The 17,096-nt window shown below is 41.2% G+C and overlaps 1 protein-coding gene across 10 annotated transcripts in view; it reads right to left on the reverse strand.

Moving 5' to 3' along the window:
- Positions 1–3,069: 3,069 nt before the first annotated feature.
- The window catches only part of RIMBP2 (RIMS binding protein 2), a 308,606-nt gene continuing 294,579 nt past the window's right edge, over positions 3,070–17,096 (reverse strand). For 7 of the 10 annotated variants that reach the window (XM_027567059.1, XM_027567052.1, XM_027567053.1 and 4 more), the window contains 3 exons: positions 15,186–15,257; positions 6,614–6,748; positions 3,070–4,490 (listed from right to left, as the gene is read on the reverse strand). In XM_027567059.1, coding sequence (XP_027422860.1) covers positions 4,302–4,490; positions 6,614–6,748; positions 15,186–15,257 — 396 coding nt within the window. In that variant the 3' untranslated portion in view covers positions 3,070–4,301. Of the gene's footprint in view, positions 6,114–6,613; positions 6,749–15,185; positions 15,258–17,096 lie in introns of all 10 variants that reach the window. The other 3 variants (XM_027567055.1, XM_027567056.1, XM_027567060.1) reach the window with 1 other exon arrangement.

The following is a 17,096-nucleotide window of genomic DNA, read 5'->3' on the forward strand; positions in this document are numbered from 1 at the left end:
GTATATGTCTATATTTTACACAAAACAGCACTGTCTTGATTACTGTTCAGTTAGTTGTGTCTGACTCTTTGCGACCCCATGAATTGCAGCACGCCAGGCCTCCCTGTCTATCACCAACTCCCAGAGTTCACTCGAACTCACCTCAATCGAGTCGGTGATGCCATCCAGCCATCTCATCCTCTGTCGTCCCCTTCCCCTCCTGCCCCCAATCCCTCCCAGCATCAGAGTCTTTTCCAATGAGTCAACTCTTCACATGAGGTAGCCAAAGTATTGGCATTTCAGCTTTAGCATTAGTCCTTCCAAAGAACACCCAGGACTGATCTCCTTTAGAATGCACTGGTTGGATCTCCTTGCAGTCCAAGGGACTCTCAAGAGTCTTCTCCAACACCACAGTTCAAAAGCATCAGTTTTCAGTGCTCTAGCTTTATAATAAGTCTCAAAATTAGGCAGTGTCACCCTTTTAACTTTGTTCGTCTTTTTCAAAATGGTTTTGACTATCCTCGGTCATTTGCATTTCTGCATAACTTTTTAATCAGTGTATCAGTTTCTAGAATAAGCCTGCTGGAACCTTGACCAGTATTTCACAGAATCAGTAGATCTACTTAGACAGAAATTGGCAGTTTAACAATACTGAATCTTCGAAACCATAAACATATATCTGTGTTTAGGAGTTTTTTCATAGTCTCTCAGCAATGTTTCACAGTTTTAGTATACAAGTCTTGTTTGTGTGCTGTGCTGTCGTTTCAGTCATGTCTGACTTCTTGCCATTCTATGGGCTGGGGCCCACCAGGCTCCTCTGTCCAGGGGATTTTCCAGGCTAGAATGTGGAGTGGGTTGCCATGCCCTCCTCCAGGGGCTCTTTCTAACCCAGGGAGCGAACCCGTGTCTCTTATGTCCCCTGCATTGGCAGGAAGGATCTTTACCACTAGCACCACCTGGAAAGCCAAGTCTTGTGTGTATTTTGTTAAATTTGTCCCTAAAAATTCCATGTTGTGGTGCTACACAACTAATTCTATTATTTTATTTCACATATCTATATTTTAATTTCTGTCTAATTGGTCCCTGTTGGGGAAATTCATAGGAAATATGCAGCTTATTGTTGTTTAGTTGCTAAGTCGTGTCTGATTCTTTGGAACACCATGGACTGCAGCATGCCGGGCTTCCCTGTCCTGCACTATCTCCCGGAGTTTGCTCAGGGTCATGTCCATTGAGTCAGTGATACTAACCGTTTCATCCTCTGCTGCCCTCTTCTCTTACAAAAATACAATTGATTTTTGTATGTTGACCTTGTACCCTGTCATCTTGCCAGATTCGCTTTATTAGTACTCACGGCCTTTTGTAGATCCCTTAACATTTTCTGCATGAACAATCATGTCATCTGCAAATAGAGACTGTTTTACCTCTTTCTTTTAAAAGCATGTAACTTTCTTTTCCTTTTCTTTCCTTATTGTTCTGGCTAGAAGCTCCAGTGCAGGGTTGTAGTCAGTGTAGTTAAACAGATATCCTTGTGTTGTTTTTGACAGAAAGGGGGAGTGGTCAGTCTTTCACCATTACATATGTTGGCTGTTAACTTGATCAAGCTAAGGTAAATTCCTTTCTTACCCTAGTTTCCTGAACGGGTGTTGATTTCTTCCAGTGCTTTTCTCACATCTATTGCAATGACTAAGTAGCTTTTCTCTTTTGTTCTGTTAATACAGTGAAACACATAGATTTTTCTTCAGCATGTGCAACCAACCTTCATTCCTGGGATGAACCACAGTTGATGTGGTTCATCATAAAAAGATGAACCAAAGTATCATCATTTTATATATTGTTGGATTCAATCTACTAATATTTTGTTAAGGAATTTTTTAAATTTATATTCATGATGCTATTGGTCTGTAGTTTTATTACAGTGTCTGTCTAATTTTGGTAGCAGGATAATGCTGGCCTTGTGAGTGTGGGCATTTTTCTTTCTTCTTCCTTCTCTGGGAGAAGTTGTATACAGTTTGCCTTGTGTATTCCTTAAATGTTTGGTAGCATTCATCAAAGCTGAGTCCAGCTCAGGATCACTTTGGGTTTGCCTACATTTCCATATTTTAGGAAATTTGTAAATGTGGTCAAAAGATTTAATCCTGGCTCTACTTCTACCTTTTTTTTTTTAGAAATTGTTATCGATTTCTGTTTATTATGGTAAAATATTTATAACAAAGTTTACCATTTCAACCATTTTTAAGTGAATAGTTGCATTAAAGACATTCACACTTTGTATAGACTTTAATTTCTTATACTGGTATTTCTTACACTGGAAAATTTTTTAAGACACTCCATTTAATCTGGCATTTTAGCTTGTCTTTAAACATTAGATCTCCAGAAACATCATATCTTTGACCAACATCTTCTCATTTCCCCCACTCTCAGCCCCTGGCAGCTACCATCCTACCTTCTGCTTTTAAGTGTTTAACTGTCTTAGGTTCCACGTGTAAGCAAGATCATTCAGTATTTCTCTGTCATCAATTAGTGCAACATAACCTTTTCTGTTAATGCAGTAGGTGAAAACATAATTTGATGTGAATGGCATTATGATGTTATAATTTTACATATTCATACATAATTTCATAAAGTTATGAATTTGAATTATATTTTCTCTTCCATGTTGTTAGTGAGAATAAATCCTATTATTTGGAGGATTTTAAAATAAGGTTTTTAGGAAAATGCTTTGAAAAGTAGTATTTTATTGTATTTAGTTGGTGTAGCTCTTTATTCAGATCATCTGAATTCTAGAGTTGCCAAAGGGAGATGTTATGAATATGGTTTGAACTCACTCTCCACGTCTTTGCTGCTCGTATTTCACGAGAGTATGTCTCAGCACTGATTGCATTTTGTTTGTCACTGAGTGGACTGTCACCAATAATGCTAGGGTGACAGCATTTTGTAAACGACTCCCCACACGTAGGTCAGAATTACTTTAGAAAAAAAGTAGTGCCCAAGAGGTAATGTTATAGAGTTTTTCTTGTACATACAGGAGAAAAGAATTCAGTTATGCTGCTATGATTTTAAAAAGCATTTAAAACAAAGATACAGAATAAATGGCATTGTATAAAATAACAAATTTTATTTCTATAAAATATTTTACACTAGCTGTACACATGCACACACCCACGCAGAACTTAACCACACAGAGAGTAATTTCCTTTGAATAAATCTACCACATACTATTATATTACAATTTACAATATAGTTTTTGAAGACACAATGGGGAAAGCTTTGTCATTCATTTATAAACCTTCCATAAATTACAAAAGAAAGGCAGTCTGAAAAGTATGTATAAAGAGTAAAAACAATTTACAAGTGGACAAGAATTACAAAATAGTAACCATCAAATACATCTGCCAACAACTTTGTAAATCTGTTTTTGTTCAAGTGCCAATGGTGAAGATTGGTATGGAATAATTTTGAAGAGACTTAAATTTAGGATGTTTCTGGTGTGGCTTATGCATTATGTGGATTGCTTTACGTGTGTGCTGCTCATTGTTGACTGTGTATGGCATCTTGACAAATAATGAAAGTAACGTAAATCCATATGCCACAAAATGTAACACTGAAAGCAATGAATATTACCAGGTTTCTGGCAGGTTGGAGAAGTGTGGTACTTTACCAAAGCTATCTCCTCTCCTCTTTTTTGAATGATTTGAATAAGTAAACATTTTCTGTGTGTTGCCTGGCTTGCTTTAAAAGCTGAAAAGCCAGGATCTTAAATTGCACAGCCTGCACAACTTGGTTTCAAACCACTGTGTCTGTGAGGATGAGAGCACTGAATGCACAACACATACAAAGTGTACACTGTAGTTTTTATTAGACAGTACAAATCATTGTGCATTTATAAGGCAGAACATCAAGGCGATTAAACTAGGAATTTCAAGACCAGAGTTAAAGTGAGAGTTATGCATTATGAGGCAAGCATTTTGAAAAGGGAGAGAGGTTGAAATCATTCCTTTAAGGGCAGATGACAAATGCACAAAGACTGGAATCCCAGGTAGGGAGTGAGCTACAAAGAGCTACTGGCTCCCTGCATGTTCACGAGACAGCCCAGCTCCCGCCAGAGCCCGGGCACTAATAAGAGCGGTGGGCGGAGGCGGGTGGGAGCACCAGCAGCTCTTTGTCCTGGCGCTGGGCTTAAAGTGGATGGTAGTGCAAAGAGCATTTCTCTACTGGTGTCAGGGGAGAAGATTGTTTTTTTAGGAAGTACTTGAGTCATGAAAGCCCTAGTTTGGAATTAAAGAAAATTACATCGATTTGGAAGTTGTCCGGAAGCACATGAATCATTTCACTGCACCCAGCTTTTTCAGCAGTTTCTTGCCTTTGGAAAGCAGCCCCTTTTTCTTTTTCGAGGACATTTCCCTGCCTCTCCCAGGACTACCAGTACCCATAGATGACGTAGGTGACCCCGAATGGAGATGTACTGTGGGGGATGGCGCTCTCCTTGCTGTACCTGAACCCTCAGGAGGAACCTAGTAGGTACATTGTTACAGTTTATTGAGTGCGCGAGCGCCAACAACATCCATCCGCTCACTCGGTAACATCAGAAACACCACACTGCCCCGCTTCCCACCAGGAAAGGTAAGGGTGGATCGTTTCTTCTTTCAAGGGTTAAAGTATGCTCTGAGAGGCTCACACCTCTCCCAGGGCATATCTCTTACAGGGGGTCTAGCCATCAATGTTGGGTTTTCAGTTTCTTTGTCTCTGGGGAGGGGGTGGCCATTGCTTTGGCAAAACAAAGCTAGGTAATAATTTACTTTGTAAACTAAGACCAAGAGCAGGAAAAAAAAAGAGTTATTTTGAATTAGGTTGAGAGTAATATTGGCCAAGTACCCATCTTAAACACAAAAGTAATCTTAAACACAAAAGTTCTTAAAGAAAGTTTTGTTGTATATGAAAACTACTTGGGTATATAAAACCCTGACATTGTTGAGTGCACTCCTGGGTTAGTCAGTATACTGTAGAAACACTGGAGATGGCACACCGGTTGAAAGAAAAAAAAAACTAAAATGAACCTTAATTACAATCAAAGAAAGCTTAAAGGCCCTTCTTGTATGCTTATTTCCAAGATATTAAAGATGTCTTTTTGTCAGTATAGAGCACATGGTAGGACTTTGTACACTTCAGTGCTTAATGCTGCTTTGCAAGAGCAGAACGGCATGGGAGGCATGACAACTGGCCTCACCCACGTTTCTGCCCTGGGCATGCCTGAACTCCTCTTACTCCCTTACCTAACCAGAGCAGACCTCTCTCTAACACGAGTGTTCATTATTCAACAGGCAAATGATATGAGCCAAGGGGCTTCAAGCTTACTTGGATTTAAAATCAAGGTCTAATTCTAATGGAAAACACCTAGTAAAGCATCCCAAAGGACACCTGAAGATACCATCTATTCCATCTAATGCAATCGTTTGAGCTGCATGTTTCATTAAACTTAGTATTGCATTGGTATACCAACAGAGCAGTCTTCCACCAAACGCTTTTGTGTTCAGGACACTCACTTGTGCTTTGAGGAGAAGCACCAGCTCTCCCGTAAGGTAGAGGGGTGGTCATTTAAGAAAAAGCCGTCTGCTGCTTAAGCCAGCATGGGAAGTGTTCAGTGCCAACTCTAGATCACCTCTTGGTCACTACTCATCTGCTCGATCTCGAGTTGCATTTTTTTGAAAGTAAAATTTCCATAGTAAACATTTATTAGGTTGTGCTTTTTCCAAGAGTGGCTAACAATGCAATATGCAGCTTTAATTATGAGTAGACATTGGAACACTGTGTAAACAAACAATTAGCCTGTTAAGAAATATGTTCCCAATGTTGGCCTTTCAAATATTCTCAATGTAAATCATAGGAAATAATTATTAAAGATGATTTATTTCACTGCAAATTCAGTTGCTTTACAACTGAGACCAAGTAATACTTTAGGTCCAATGGGTTTTTGAGACATATTTCTTTTTCTTTTTTTAACCCCACAGTGAAGCCTTAAGTCTACCGCATTGGTCCAGTTAAGGTAGCTTAAGTTGGTATCTTTATAGGTATCTTCAGTTGCTCACTTACGTGAAGGCTACATTGCCTGATTAAGGTGTGAAATGAACACTCTTCTTCTGTTTCCAAGCAGATGAGCAAAGAAATAAAAATATATATATATAAAAATATAATATATAAAAACTCGCAGTGATGAAATAAAATAAAAATGAGACACTAAACATGAATGTAATCTAATAGTTATATATGGTTGAGAAGTTCTCTGACCTTTGTTCAGAGGATCTGTTAAGTCCTAACAGGGCAAACAATCATTACTGCCCACTGAATCTATGGACTAGCCATCCCCTCCTCACTCTTGATCAAACTGAGATGTGCTCCTGGGATGCAGGATGGGAAGCTCCTTTGTGAGTAGAGCAGGCTGATTAGATCGAAAGGGTCATTTTTGTGGAACAAATAAACGTGGTTAGAATTTTGGGGCACAATCCCCATGGAAGGGCAGAGAAAAAACTCAGGGTCTATGCTTTTCGGCCTAAGGTATAAAGAGAGCAACGCACAGGCTGTACTGGACCATCTACGGCAGAGCGGGAGGGGGTGAAACATGCTGAGTGCTTGTGCTTACCCTTTTCGTCTTGGAGCGCATTGGCATGTCCTGTGAGTAGTGGGACGGCGCGTCGGAAAGGTAGACTTCTACATCATCAGGCACTTCTTCTAGGAAGTTGGAAGGTACAAGCCCTTTCTGCCCATTAAGCTCCCCCTAGAAACACAGAGATGAGAAAGAAGAATGACTGACCCTTGTTCCCAGAAACCCACTTCTTGCTTTCACTAAAGAATATAGCTCAGAGTAGTGAGTTTACCATGGTTCAAAAGTGGTAGAGCGAGGGACGCCAGCGTTTCCTAACTCCCCTGGTCACAAGAATGACCTTGGCCATGTGCTTGAAGTACAGGGTCACGCCCATCTCCCTCCTTCTCCCTCCGCACCCCAAGTCTCATTTTGGTCTACGGTGGAGCCGAAGAATCTGTTCCAGCCAAGAGGCCTGGGTGCGTCTTAGGATCAGCCACGCTTAGAAACACTCCTCGAGAGCATCTCACTTCATAGTCCTCAGCCCTGGCTGACCTCTGAATTCCTAGGAAACTTGTAAAAATACCATTGCTCAGGCACATTGAGAGAGGGGAGCTGGGGGTGTGGGGGCAGAGGCAGGATTGAAGGGACAGACCAGTTCATCCTATGCTTTACTACAGTCTCACTGTAAGGATCCACACAATAGAGGAAGATGAAACTGTCGATACCTCCTTAGAGGTGACTGCTTCAGTTGATACCTTTCTACTCAGTAACATGCCTATGCATGTGTGGGGAGAGAGTAAATTAGCCAAGATGGTGGGTTCAGGCTCTCTTGCTCCACATAGTGTAAACAGTGACAATGTAACAGCTGAGATCATTTGTAGCACTGCGCATGGGCGTCATGAGGTACTCGCTTGGTCAAGGGCTACTTTGTGCAGTACGCCTGTATGAGCGCCACCTAAAGAAAGCAGGCACGTTACTGGTGCGTCATGGCTGTGTCGGCCATGAGAGGAGAGAATGCAGCGTGTCTACTGCTACGGCTGCTATGTCAGCCAGGAGAGAATACCGTTGTGGCTGCTGCATCAGCCAGCAGAGAGGTTGTGTTGTCTCCAGTTATGCTACAGCTGCTGCGTCAGCCAGGAGAGAATAAACGTGTCTGCAGTTCCTATGGCTCCTCAGGTCTTCTTCCAGCTTTACCACTCACACCTTGTCTACCATGGGTTCATGGAACAGTGCAGACAGTGTGAACAGCGAGACAACTGGTGCTGTCAGCAGGATCAGCAATACAGCATGTAACCTAGACCAGCTGCTCACCGGATGTATCGAGAGGTTCACAGTCCACATGTCAATCCCCCCCAGTGCCAACTGCCCCACAGAACCCAAAACCAAGTTCAAAACTGGCCCCAGGTAACATGGGAGTCTGTTTCTTTGTTCAGTAGGTCTAGGAAATTACAATTTCTAGACAGCTAGAAAGTGACAGCTCACAACATCAAAATTAAAAACTATGCATCCAAGGACATGACCAACAGAGTGTAAAACAAACCTACATGATGGGAGAAAATACTTGCAAGTTATTATCTAATAAGAGTTATAAAGGATATATGAAAAAATTCTACAGCTTTACAAAATCATTCACCCAGTTAAAAAGTGGGCAAAGAACCTGAATAGATATTTCTCACAAAAAGACATACAAAGGGTTAACAAGCACATAAAAGATGCTCAGCATCACTATTTATTAGGGAAACAAAAATCAAAACAGCATTAGGATGGCAATACTGGTGTAGATACAGAGAAGTTGGAACCCTTGCATGCTATCGGTGGGACTGTAAAACAGTACAGCCACTGTGGAAAAAAAACCAGTATGCTGGCTCCTCAAAAAATTAAAATTACTATATGATCCAACAATTCCACTTCTGGGTATTTACTTGAATTAAAAGCAGAGCCTTGAAGAGGTTCTGGTATGGCTGTATTCACAGCACTCTTCACAACAGCCAGAAGATGGAGTCACCCCAACTGCATCGGTGGATGAATGGATAAACGATGTGTGGCTCAATGCAGTATGATTCAGCCTTCGGAAAGGAAGGAAAATCTGAGCTATGCTATGACGGTGATGAACCTCGAGGATAGCATGCTAGGCGAATGGTCAAAAGAAGAACACTGAATGATTCCACTTACACGAGGTTCCTAGAGTAGTCAGAGTCATAGGAGAATGGTGGGTGCTGGGGACAGTGTTAACTTTGCAAGATGAAAAGAGTTCTAGAGGGGGATGGTTGTGGTGGTTGTGCAACAATATGGGTGTACTTAACACCAGTGAACTACACACTAATGAGTGATTAAGGTTAAATTGTGTTTTATCACAATTAAAATGAAGTTTTTAAAAAGAGGCAGGTCCAGGTACCGCCCATGTTTTCCTATGCAGTAATCCCTCCTGGGCCCCAAATCCACCTGCCCAGTTCAGCCATCACCTGCCTCCTGCTTTGACCTTGAAGATTCCACTCTCCTGTTCTGTTCAGCTTCAACCCTTCTTCCTCAGGCTCTCCTGTTAGCTTACTTTTCTCTGTTGCTGTTACTTAGAGACTTTCTAGGACACCTTTATCTTTTATTGTGCATGTGTCCCTGGTGATTTCTTCCACATCAAAGGTTGCAGACAATGTCGATACACAGACACTGGAATCTCTATACAGTCCAGACCTCCCAGTAACTCTTTAACAGCCAGCTTTTTTTTTTTTCCTCCAGCATCAGAAAATGACCTTTTTTGGGTGAGCACCAGATGGAGTAGTTGGCTCATAATTGGGGACTACATTCTGTGAAAATACAGCTTTACACACAAATCCCCATCAGTACCATGCTCACATCACAGCAGGCACCTGTGTGACCAGAGACCTATACCCTCCTGCCTGTTCAGGCTTCCGGGCTGAACCCTGCCCTAGGCTCACTGAATGGAGTGTGGGGGTACTGTCTCTACAGTGTTTCCTCTCTTTTCTCCTGAGCCTCCCTCATACAGGTCTGTTAAATCACGTGTCAGAAGTGTGCGTGACACCACTGTCAGATGTGATCACTAGAATATTCCAGGGGCGTGAGTACTCCTCTGTCTTGGAGAGGCTCTGTAGCCTCAAGCTCAGTATTTCGTGTTTTCCTCTCAACCATGTCCTTACTCCTGTTTTACCCAGGGCACCCATCAGCTAAGGCAGAACCTTGAGATCTTCCTGGAAGATGTCCCAACTAACCATCTGAGCCCTCGGTATCTGTCTGCCTCAGTTACCATCTCAGTTCAAGCCCTTGTTCCTCACCTCGGTCATTCCATAGCTTGTACCCTGGACTTTTGGTGACATGTCACCAAGCCCCCTGGGACTCCCACCTCCTTTCAACAGTCCATCTGCAAAACCCTTGACTACAACTTTCTCTAAGAGAAACCTGACATTTCTCCCTCTTGCAGATCCTTCACACTCAGATCTCTGGTCCTCTTTGAGCCTCATTTCCATGTTTGAGGCCAAATACAAACCGTGTCAAGACCTTACATTCAAACAGAATTGGATTATGTTAGGCTAAATGGCAGTAAACATTACAACTGCCGCATTTTCTTCATGCACGGTCAGCACGATGCCCAGTCATGCTTGCATAGTTCTCCTTCTTTGCTGGCTTTAATGCTTTTAGACTGCTACTGTGCAGCCAGTTTCCTTCTGACCTATCACAGTACATGACTTAAGAGTCTGGGTGTAGAAACACTGCACCATGCAAACATCTGGTTAACACAGGCTAAGTAAGGGCGGAAGCATTATGGGGTGCTGGAAATCTCAAGTGATTGACTTCACTCTGGATGCTATGGATTGTGGAGGGGAAGGCCCAGGTGGACAATAGAGGTCCCTCCGTCTACTCTCTGTTCATTATGGGATGTTTGGAACTGAGGAGAGACTGGGAAGAGATCACAGGAGTATATCCCAGAAAAAGTTAGCTCTTATGAGAGCTTTCAAGATTGCATGCAATGTCAGACAACACAAGTTTGGTGAAGCTTGAGATTATTGGTATCAAGTTAGATATCCCCAGTTCTCATTTATCAAATAAGAAGTAATTGAGAATAAGTGGACTGGGCAGTCTACTCAGCAAATCAGACCAACAAAATAACAGTAAAGCCATTTGGTGGAGATATAAAAAGTGTACATTTCATATCAATTTAGATCTGATTCCTACTATCATGCAAAATTTAGGTAGGCTAAGCCAAGAAAACAAAGAGATAAAACATAACACAGCAATGGAAACATGCAGCTCATAGTAGAAAAATATTTTTAAATAACCAGATAATACTATGTCCAGTTTTGTCTAGATGCTTGAAAATCTAAATGAAAGGTCTGGCCTTCTAAATATACATAGATTCTAAAAAAATTGACTCAATAAGAATATAATCATTTAAGCAAATGAAAACTTTTGTACAACCACATCCTAAAAAGATAATGAACCTAAAAGACCTTTTAGACATAATCTTCACATAATTATAAGACCTAACTATGTCATTTTAGCTGTCCAGATCATGAAAAATACTGGAAGCTTACCAGTTCATTCACAATTCTAGCATAATCCTGATATCAAAAGCCATGTAAGAGATATTCCAAAAATTATATTCCAATATAATTTCTGGAACATAAATATAATTCTGAATAAAATGTTAGCAAATCAAATACAGCTCTTTAAAAATAGTTGTAAAAAATAGTGGTATACCATGGTCAATAATTTACTGAGAAAAAAAATAAGCTTAGCAAATGGAAACAAGATACTTAACAGTATAAAGACCATCTCTCTATTGATAGTCTAGCTTAACACATAACAGTGTAAAGATTAGTGATATTCCTACTAAAATACATAATGTTAAGGATCCCCTATCCTCACTATTCATAATTGTTCTAAATGATGCAGTAAGACAGTAAGAAGAGATGACTGATATTGAAGAAAAGACAAAATGTCTTGACTCTGGGAACCCAAGAGAACCAACTGATGACAATGGAAATAATGCATCCAGAAGAAAGATTTGTAGGGGAGCATAAACATGCAGATAAATAGGCACAGCGAGCACACATGTACATGCACATAAAATGCACACACACACACACACGCAAACACACACACATGCCCATATACATACACATGCACACACATTCATGTGTGTTTGCATGTATGCACACATGCACACATACATGTGTGTTGCATACATATACACAAAACAGATACATACACACATACATATGTATACACACATTTCCAAGATATTTTCTAAATAACCAGTTGCCGGGAGCAGGAGCTCCGCCCCTGGCAAAGGTCATGAGGAAGGAGGCTCGGCATACGCAAAGGCGGGATCAAGCCTCAGGAGTTCCCCTGGAAATTCTCGAGCATCTACCCCCAAAACCAGAGTCTGCCTACTTTCTGCTTTGTGCTCTCACCTACACCTCTGGCTTTACAGGGGGCTGTCCCCCACTACCTCTCTCTGAAAAAAGAGTTAACTTACAGCTCCAGTTAATAAAGTTCCTGGGTGTGATAGTGTTTCAACCTACAAACTCCTTTGGAAGTCCTCTAGCCTGCCTGAATAGGTTTTTCCAGCCATATGGGATTGTTCAGAGCCTCCCAACTGTGAGAGGCATGAGATGTTCTAAACTGTCTAAATACAGATTCTTTTGAGCAGTTAAAAGATTGATTATAAATTGTATTGGTGAAGGGTTTTTCACTTGTTGGGCCAATGTTTGCTGCTAAGTTTCCATATCCCTTACCTACTGTGTCCCTGGCAGTGTATTGATTGATATAATGGGTGTAAGTAGTAATGTTTGTAACCTTGGACCCTTGAGTTAATTCTTTTTCTTGTTATAGCCCACCACACCTTTGCCCTATAGGAATGCAACTTTATCTAATGCTTTTGGAGGGTGGTGCTTGACTAATCACCTTTAGAGAAAAATAAGTTTTCTGAAGAAAGGGTCTTAAAATGTTAACAGGCCTCCGGGCCAGAAGATGATGCAAATCACCTAAACTTTTGCATATGATAAGTTTGCAGGAAGAAAGCCTGGCTTACTGCATGACTCTACCCCTTCCCCAATTATCCTCTATGCATAACTTAAGGTATAAAAACTACTTTGGAAAATAAAGTGCGGGCCTTGTTCACCGAAACTTGGTCTCCCCATGTCGTTCTTTCTCTCACCTTCTGGCTGAATTATTCAGCGTCTTTTCTCCACTGAATTTCCTCACTGAGCTATCCTTATTTCAGCCTCTTTTCTCCACTGAATTTCCTCACTGAGCTATCCTTATTCTATTACTCTTTATATCCTTAATTAACGTTTAATTAAGCAGTTGTTTCCTGATCCTCGCCGGCGCCGTCCCCGCTTTGAATTCCCTGGATCTGCCGGGGCTGGATACTGCCCGGCAACCAGTAAAATATATACCAGAAAAATCATAATAGCAAGAACATAAGAATGAACTTTAAAAGATATATAAGGATGTGTAAGAATAAATTCATGAACAGATGAAAGGAAAAACTTAGAAAAAGTCAGACACACCTATGTTAGAGTTGAAAGACAATGTCATGTCATCTAAAAACTCCCCAGTTTCCTCTAAAAACTAAATGCACCTCTAAATAAAGTACTATGGCTTTGTTGTGGGGTGGGATCCTAGTGAAGAGATCCCTCCCAAATATGAAAATGAATTATAAAAGCACAGTAATTGAGAGAATCGAATAGCTGAGATATGGATGCAGTCTGGTCCTGTGTACCTGGGAGTGTACTGCACATTCTGTATACTAGGCATGTAGTACACAGAAGAAGGGTGGGATTTTTAAACAGTAGGAAAGCATGGATTACTTAATAAGTGGCATGGGGACATTAGTTTCTCTAATTAGAAATAAAGTTAGACACTTGAGATTTACATGTGAAAATGAAGCTATCAAAGTGAAGAACCAAGATAAAATGATTATTTTTATCACCTTGAAGGACTTTTAAGCATGCCTCCCAAGGGCTGAAAAACATAAAAATTTACATAAAAATTTAAAACTTCTGCTTCATAAAAGAAAAGACAACAAAACCACACACAAAAAGGAAAATTTGAAAAGCAGATGATTACCTAGAAAAAGAAATACTTGCAACATATGGACAAAGTGTTGAGACAGGCTTGGACCCGGAACCCGGGACCTTCTGCTGCAGTGCCTGCACCTGGTGAAACATCTCCAGCATCAGAACACAAAGAAACTCGAAGGAACTAAAACTAACTCCATGCAAGGAGTCAGTTAGGGCAAATTACGGACAACGGGGTACAAAGAGACCCCAAAACCCAGCTGCCACTTCTGAAGAGCCCAGAGTAAAAGCAGAGGTTTGAGAGCAAAGCCAGGGTACCTCGCATGCCCCCTGCACACACCACCACCTAAGGGGTGGGCAAACCACCTAAGCTACCCTTCCGGGCTGACCCCTGGACACACCTCTACCCTCACCCCATGTAAGGAACACGCTCGTCCCCCTCATCTGAGAGCAAGCAGGCAAACCTGTTGTTTGTTCTGGCTCCCCACTGTGCACCAGGGGCCCAAGTAAAGCCTTACCTGAATTTTTGTCTGACCTCTGATCAATTTCTATTGATTGGGGAAGGCCAAGAACCCTGGTTGGTAACACCATGAACAGTCTCACTAAAAACTATTCTCTTAAAAATCAGAAACTGCATCAGAGGAGCTTTGAAATACCGTGTGTGCCTGATGTTGTAAAATCCATTTGACCCCAAGAGAAACCTGCCTTGTCAGGGCTTGAGAGTTTCTTGATTATTTTCATTATTTAAAAAAAAAACAAAAACAGAAAGAGGAGGAAAGTGGGATGCAAGATGATGACCCCATTCCTAAGGCTAGGAACAGCAGTAGGTGTCTGGCTGGGGAGGCGCCCCTAAGATGACTACCCAACATGCCTGCCTTCTCTTCAGGAATATCAGGAGATCTGCTCCGCTGGCCCAGGGCAGAGTCAGGACTCCCCCATCCCTATCCCAGAGGCTGGGTCCACAGTGCTGTAAGAGGGAGGAGCTTGAGATCCTTTTGGTTTTAATTAATTTTGCTTCTTTGTATTTCTTCCTCTCACCATTTGAAAATGTATTACCTATGCACTAAATGGGGCTTCCCAGGTGGCACTAGGGGTAAAGAATCCACCTGCCAATGCAGGAGACGTAAGAGACTCGGGTTCCATCCTTGGATTGGGGAAGATCCCCTGGAGGAGGAAATGGCAACTCACTCCAGTATTCTTGCCTGGAGAATCCCATGGACAGAGGAGCCTGGCAGGCTACAGTCCATAGGGCTGCAAAGAGTCGGACACGACTGAAGTGACTTAGCATGCACACAGGCACTAAGTAATCCAGAAAATTAAACTGCTTGGTAAATGTTTGAATGAAAGAAATGTTTAATGTGAGCATGTGAATACTCTTACTTTGTCAACAGCTCGTATGCATTGAAAATAGTCCTTTTAAAGAGAAGTAACAGTGAAGATCACAGAACTGCCTTCCCATATTTTATGGGCTCAGCAAAGAGGACAAGCACATTAGCCATCCTTTCAGCAAGCCAGGTAAAGTTCCCACACAATTTTAAGGGAAAGAATAGACAAGCAAAAATATTTATATATTTGATGCTTCAAAAACTTACATAATAAAATCCATCTTCATCAATTTCGCCAAAAACAGTAATAATATCTCCTGTGCAAAATGTAAGTTCAGCCTGTAAAGACAGAGCATAAAGTTAATAGTGTTTTCCTAAATATAGAAGTTGCCTTAAAAAAAAAATCTTCATGATTTCTGGTATGATTTCTCTTTTTTTTCTTATTGTTTTGGTATGAACCTACACTTTCAGTCAGATAAGGAGAAAGGGTACATATCAGATGAATGAATGCCTGTGTTCCCAGTCTCTTAGAAAGTAAGGACAATTCAAAATGGGGCCAAGTCTCCAACAGAAGGGCTGCTCTGCTCCGATTCTCAGCCAGAATTAAGATCATCCCCAGGTTCTGCTGGTGGTGTGTGTTTATAGCCAGTTAAATAGTTAACTTAAAAACCACAGAGCCACATGTATACCTGTGGCGGATTCATTTTGATGTTTGGCAAAACTAATACAATTATGTAAAGTTTAAAAATAAAATAAAATTAAAAAAAAAAAACAAACCACAGAGCCTTCAGATACGCTCTGCAATGAAGGGACCATTGCACAAATATCCTTTCACTGAATATATTTTAAAAAATTGTATTTAAATGTCATTTAGTAAGAGTCTACTACGTGCCATGCTCCAGGTTAGAGGTGGGTGCATTGACTCCAGCAGAGGATACCAGAAAAAAATTTCATTTTTATCTCTAGACATGAAAACAGGGTACTAAAGTTCATTTCTAAGAGCCATTAGGCATCATATATATATTAAGCCAGGCTTCCCAGGTGGCACTAGTGGTAAAGAACCTGCCTGCCAATTCAGGAGACACAGGAAACACGAGCTCAGTCTCTGGGTCTGCAAGATCTCCTGCATGAGGGCATGGCAACCTACTTCAGTATACTTGCCTGGAGAATCCCACGGACAGAGGAGCCTGGTGGGCTACAGTTCATAGGGTTGCGAAGAGTCTGACATGACTGAACCGACTTAGCATGCATGCACACATTCATCAAGCCAATACAGAAATTTGAATCCACCTGAGCTCTGAATCTGAACCACGAGCTGGTCACCCATCAGGTACAACAGAAATACCAAGGACCAGAGATTTGTATACATCTTGTCCAGAGCCAGACATCTGGAATGTGAAGTCAAGTGGGCCTTAGGACGCATCACTATGAACAAAGCTAGTGGAGGTGATGGAATTCCAGTTGAGCTATTTCTAATCCTGAAAGATGATGCTGTGAAAGTGCTGCACTCAATATGCCAGCAAATTTGGAAAATTCAGCAGTGGCCACAAGACTGGAAAAGGTCAGTTTTCATTCCAATCCCAAAGAAAGGCAATGCCAAAGAATGCTCAAACTACCACACAATTGCACTCATCTCACACACTAGTAAAGTGATGCTTAAAATTCTCCAAGCCAGGCTTCAGCAATATGTGAACCGTGAACTTCCAGATATTCAAGCTGGTTTTAGAAAAGGCAAAGGAACCAGAGATCAAATTGCCAACATCCTCTGGATCATCAAAAAAACAAGACAGTTCCAGAAAAACATCTATTTCTGCTTTATTGACTATGCCAAAGCCTTTGACTATGTGGATCACAATAAACTGTGGGAAATTCTGAAAGAGATGGGAATACCAGACCACCTGACCTGCCTCTTGAGAAACCTGTATGCGGGTCAGGAAGCAAGTTAGAACTGGACATGGAACAACAGACCACTTCCAAATAGGAAAAAGAGTATGTCAAGGCTGTATATTGTCACCTTGCTTATTTAACTTCTATGCAGAGTACATCATGAGAAACGCTGGGCTGGAGGAAGCACAAGTTGGAATCAAGATTGCTGGAAGAAATATCAATAACCTCAGATATGCAGATGACACCACCCTTATGGCAGAAAGTGAAGAAGAATTAAAGAGCCTCTTGATG

This window comes from Bos indicus x Bos taurus, chromosome 17, assembly GCF_003369695.1.
Source record: "Bos indicus x Bos taurus breed Angus x Brahman F1 hybrid chromosome 17, Bos_hybrid_MaternalHap_v2.0, whole genome shotgun sequence".
In the NCBI taxonomy this organism is placed as follows: Eukaryota; Metazoa; Chordata; class Mammalia; order Artiodactyla; family Bovidae; genus Bos; species Bos indicus x Bos taurus.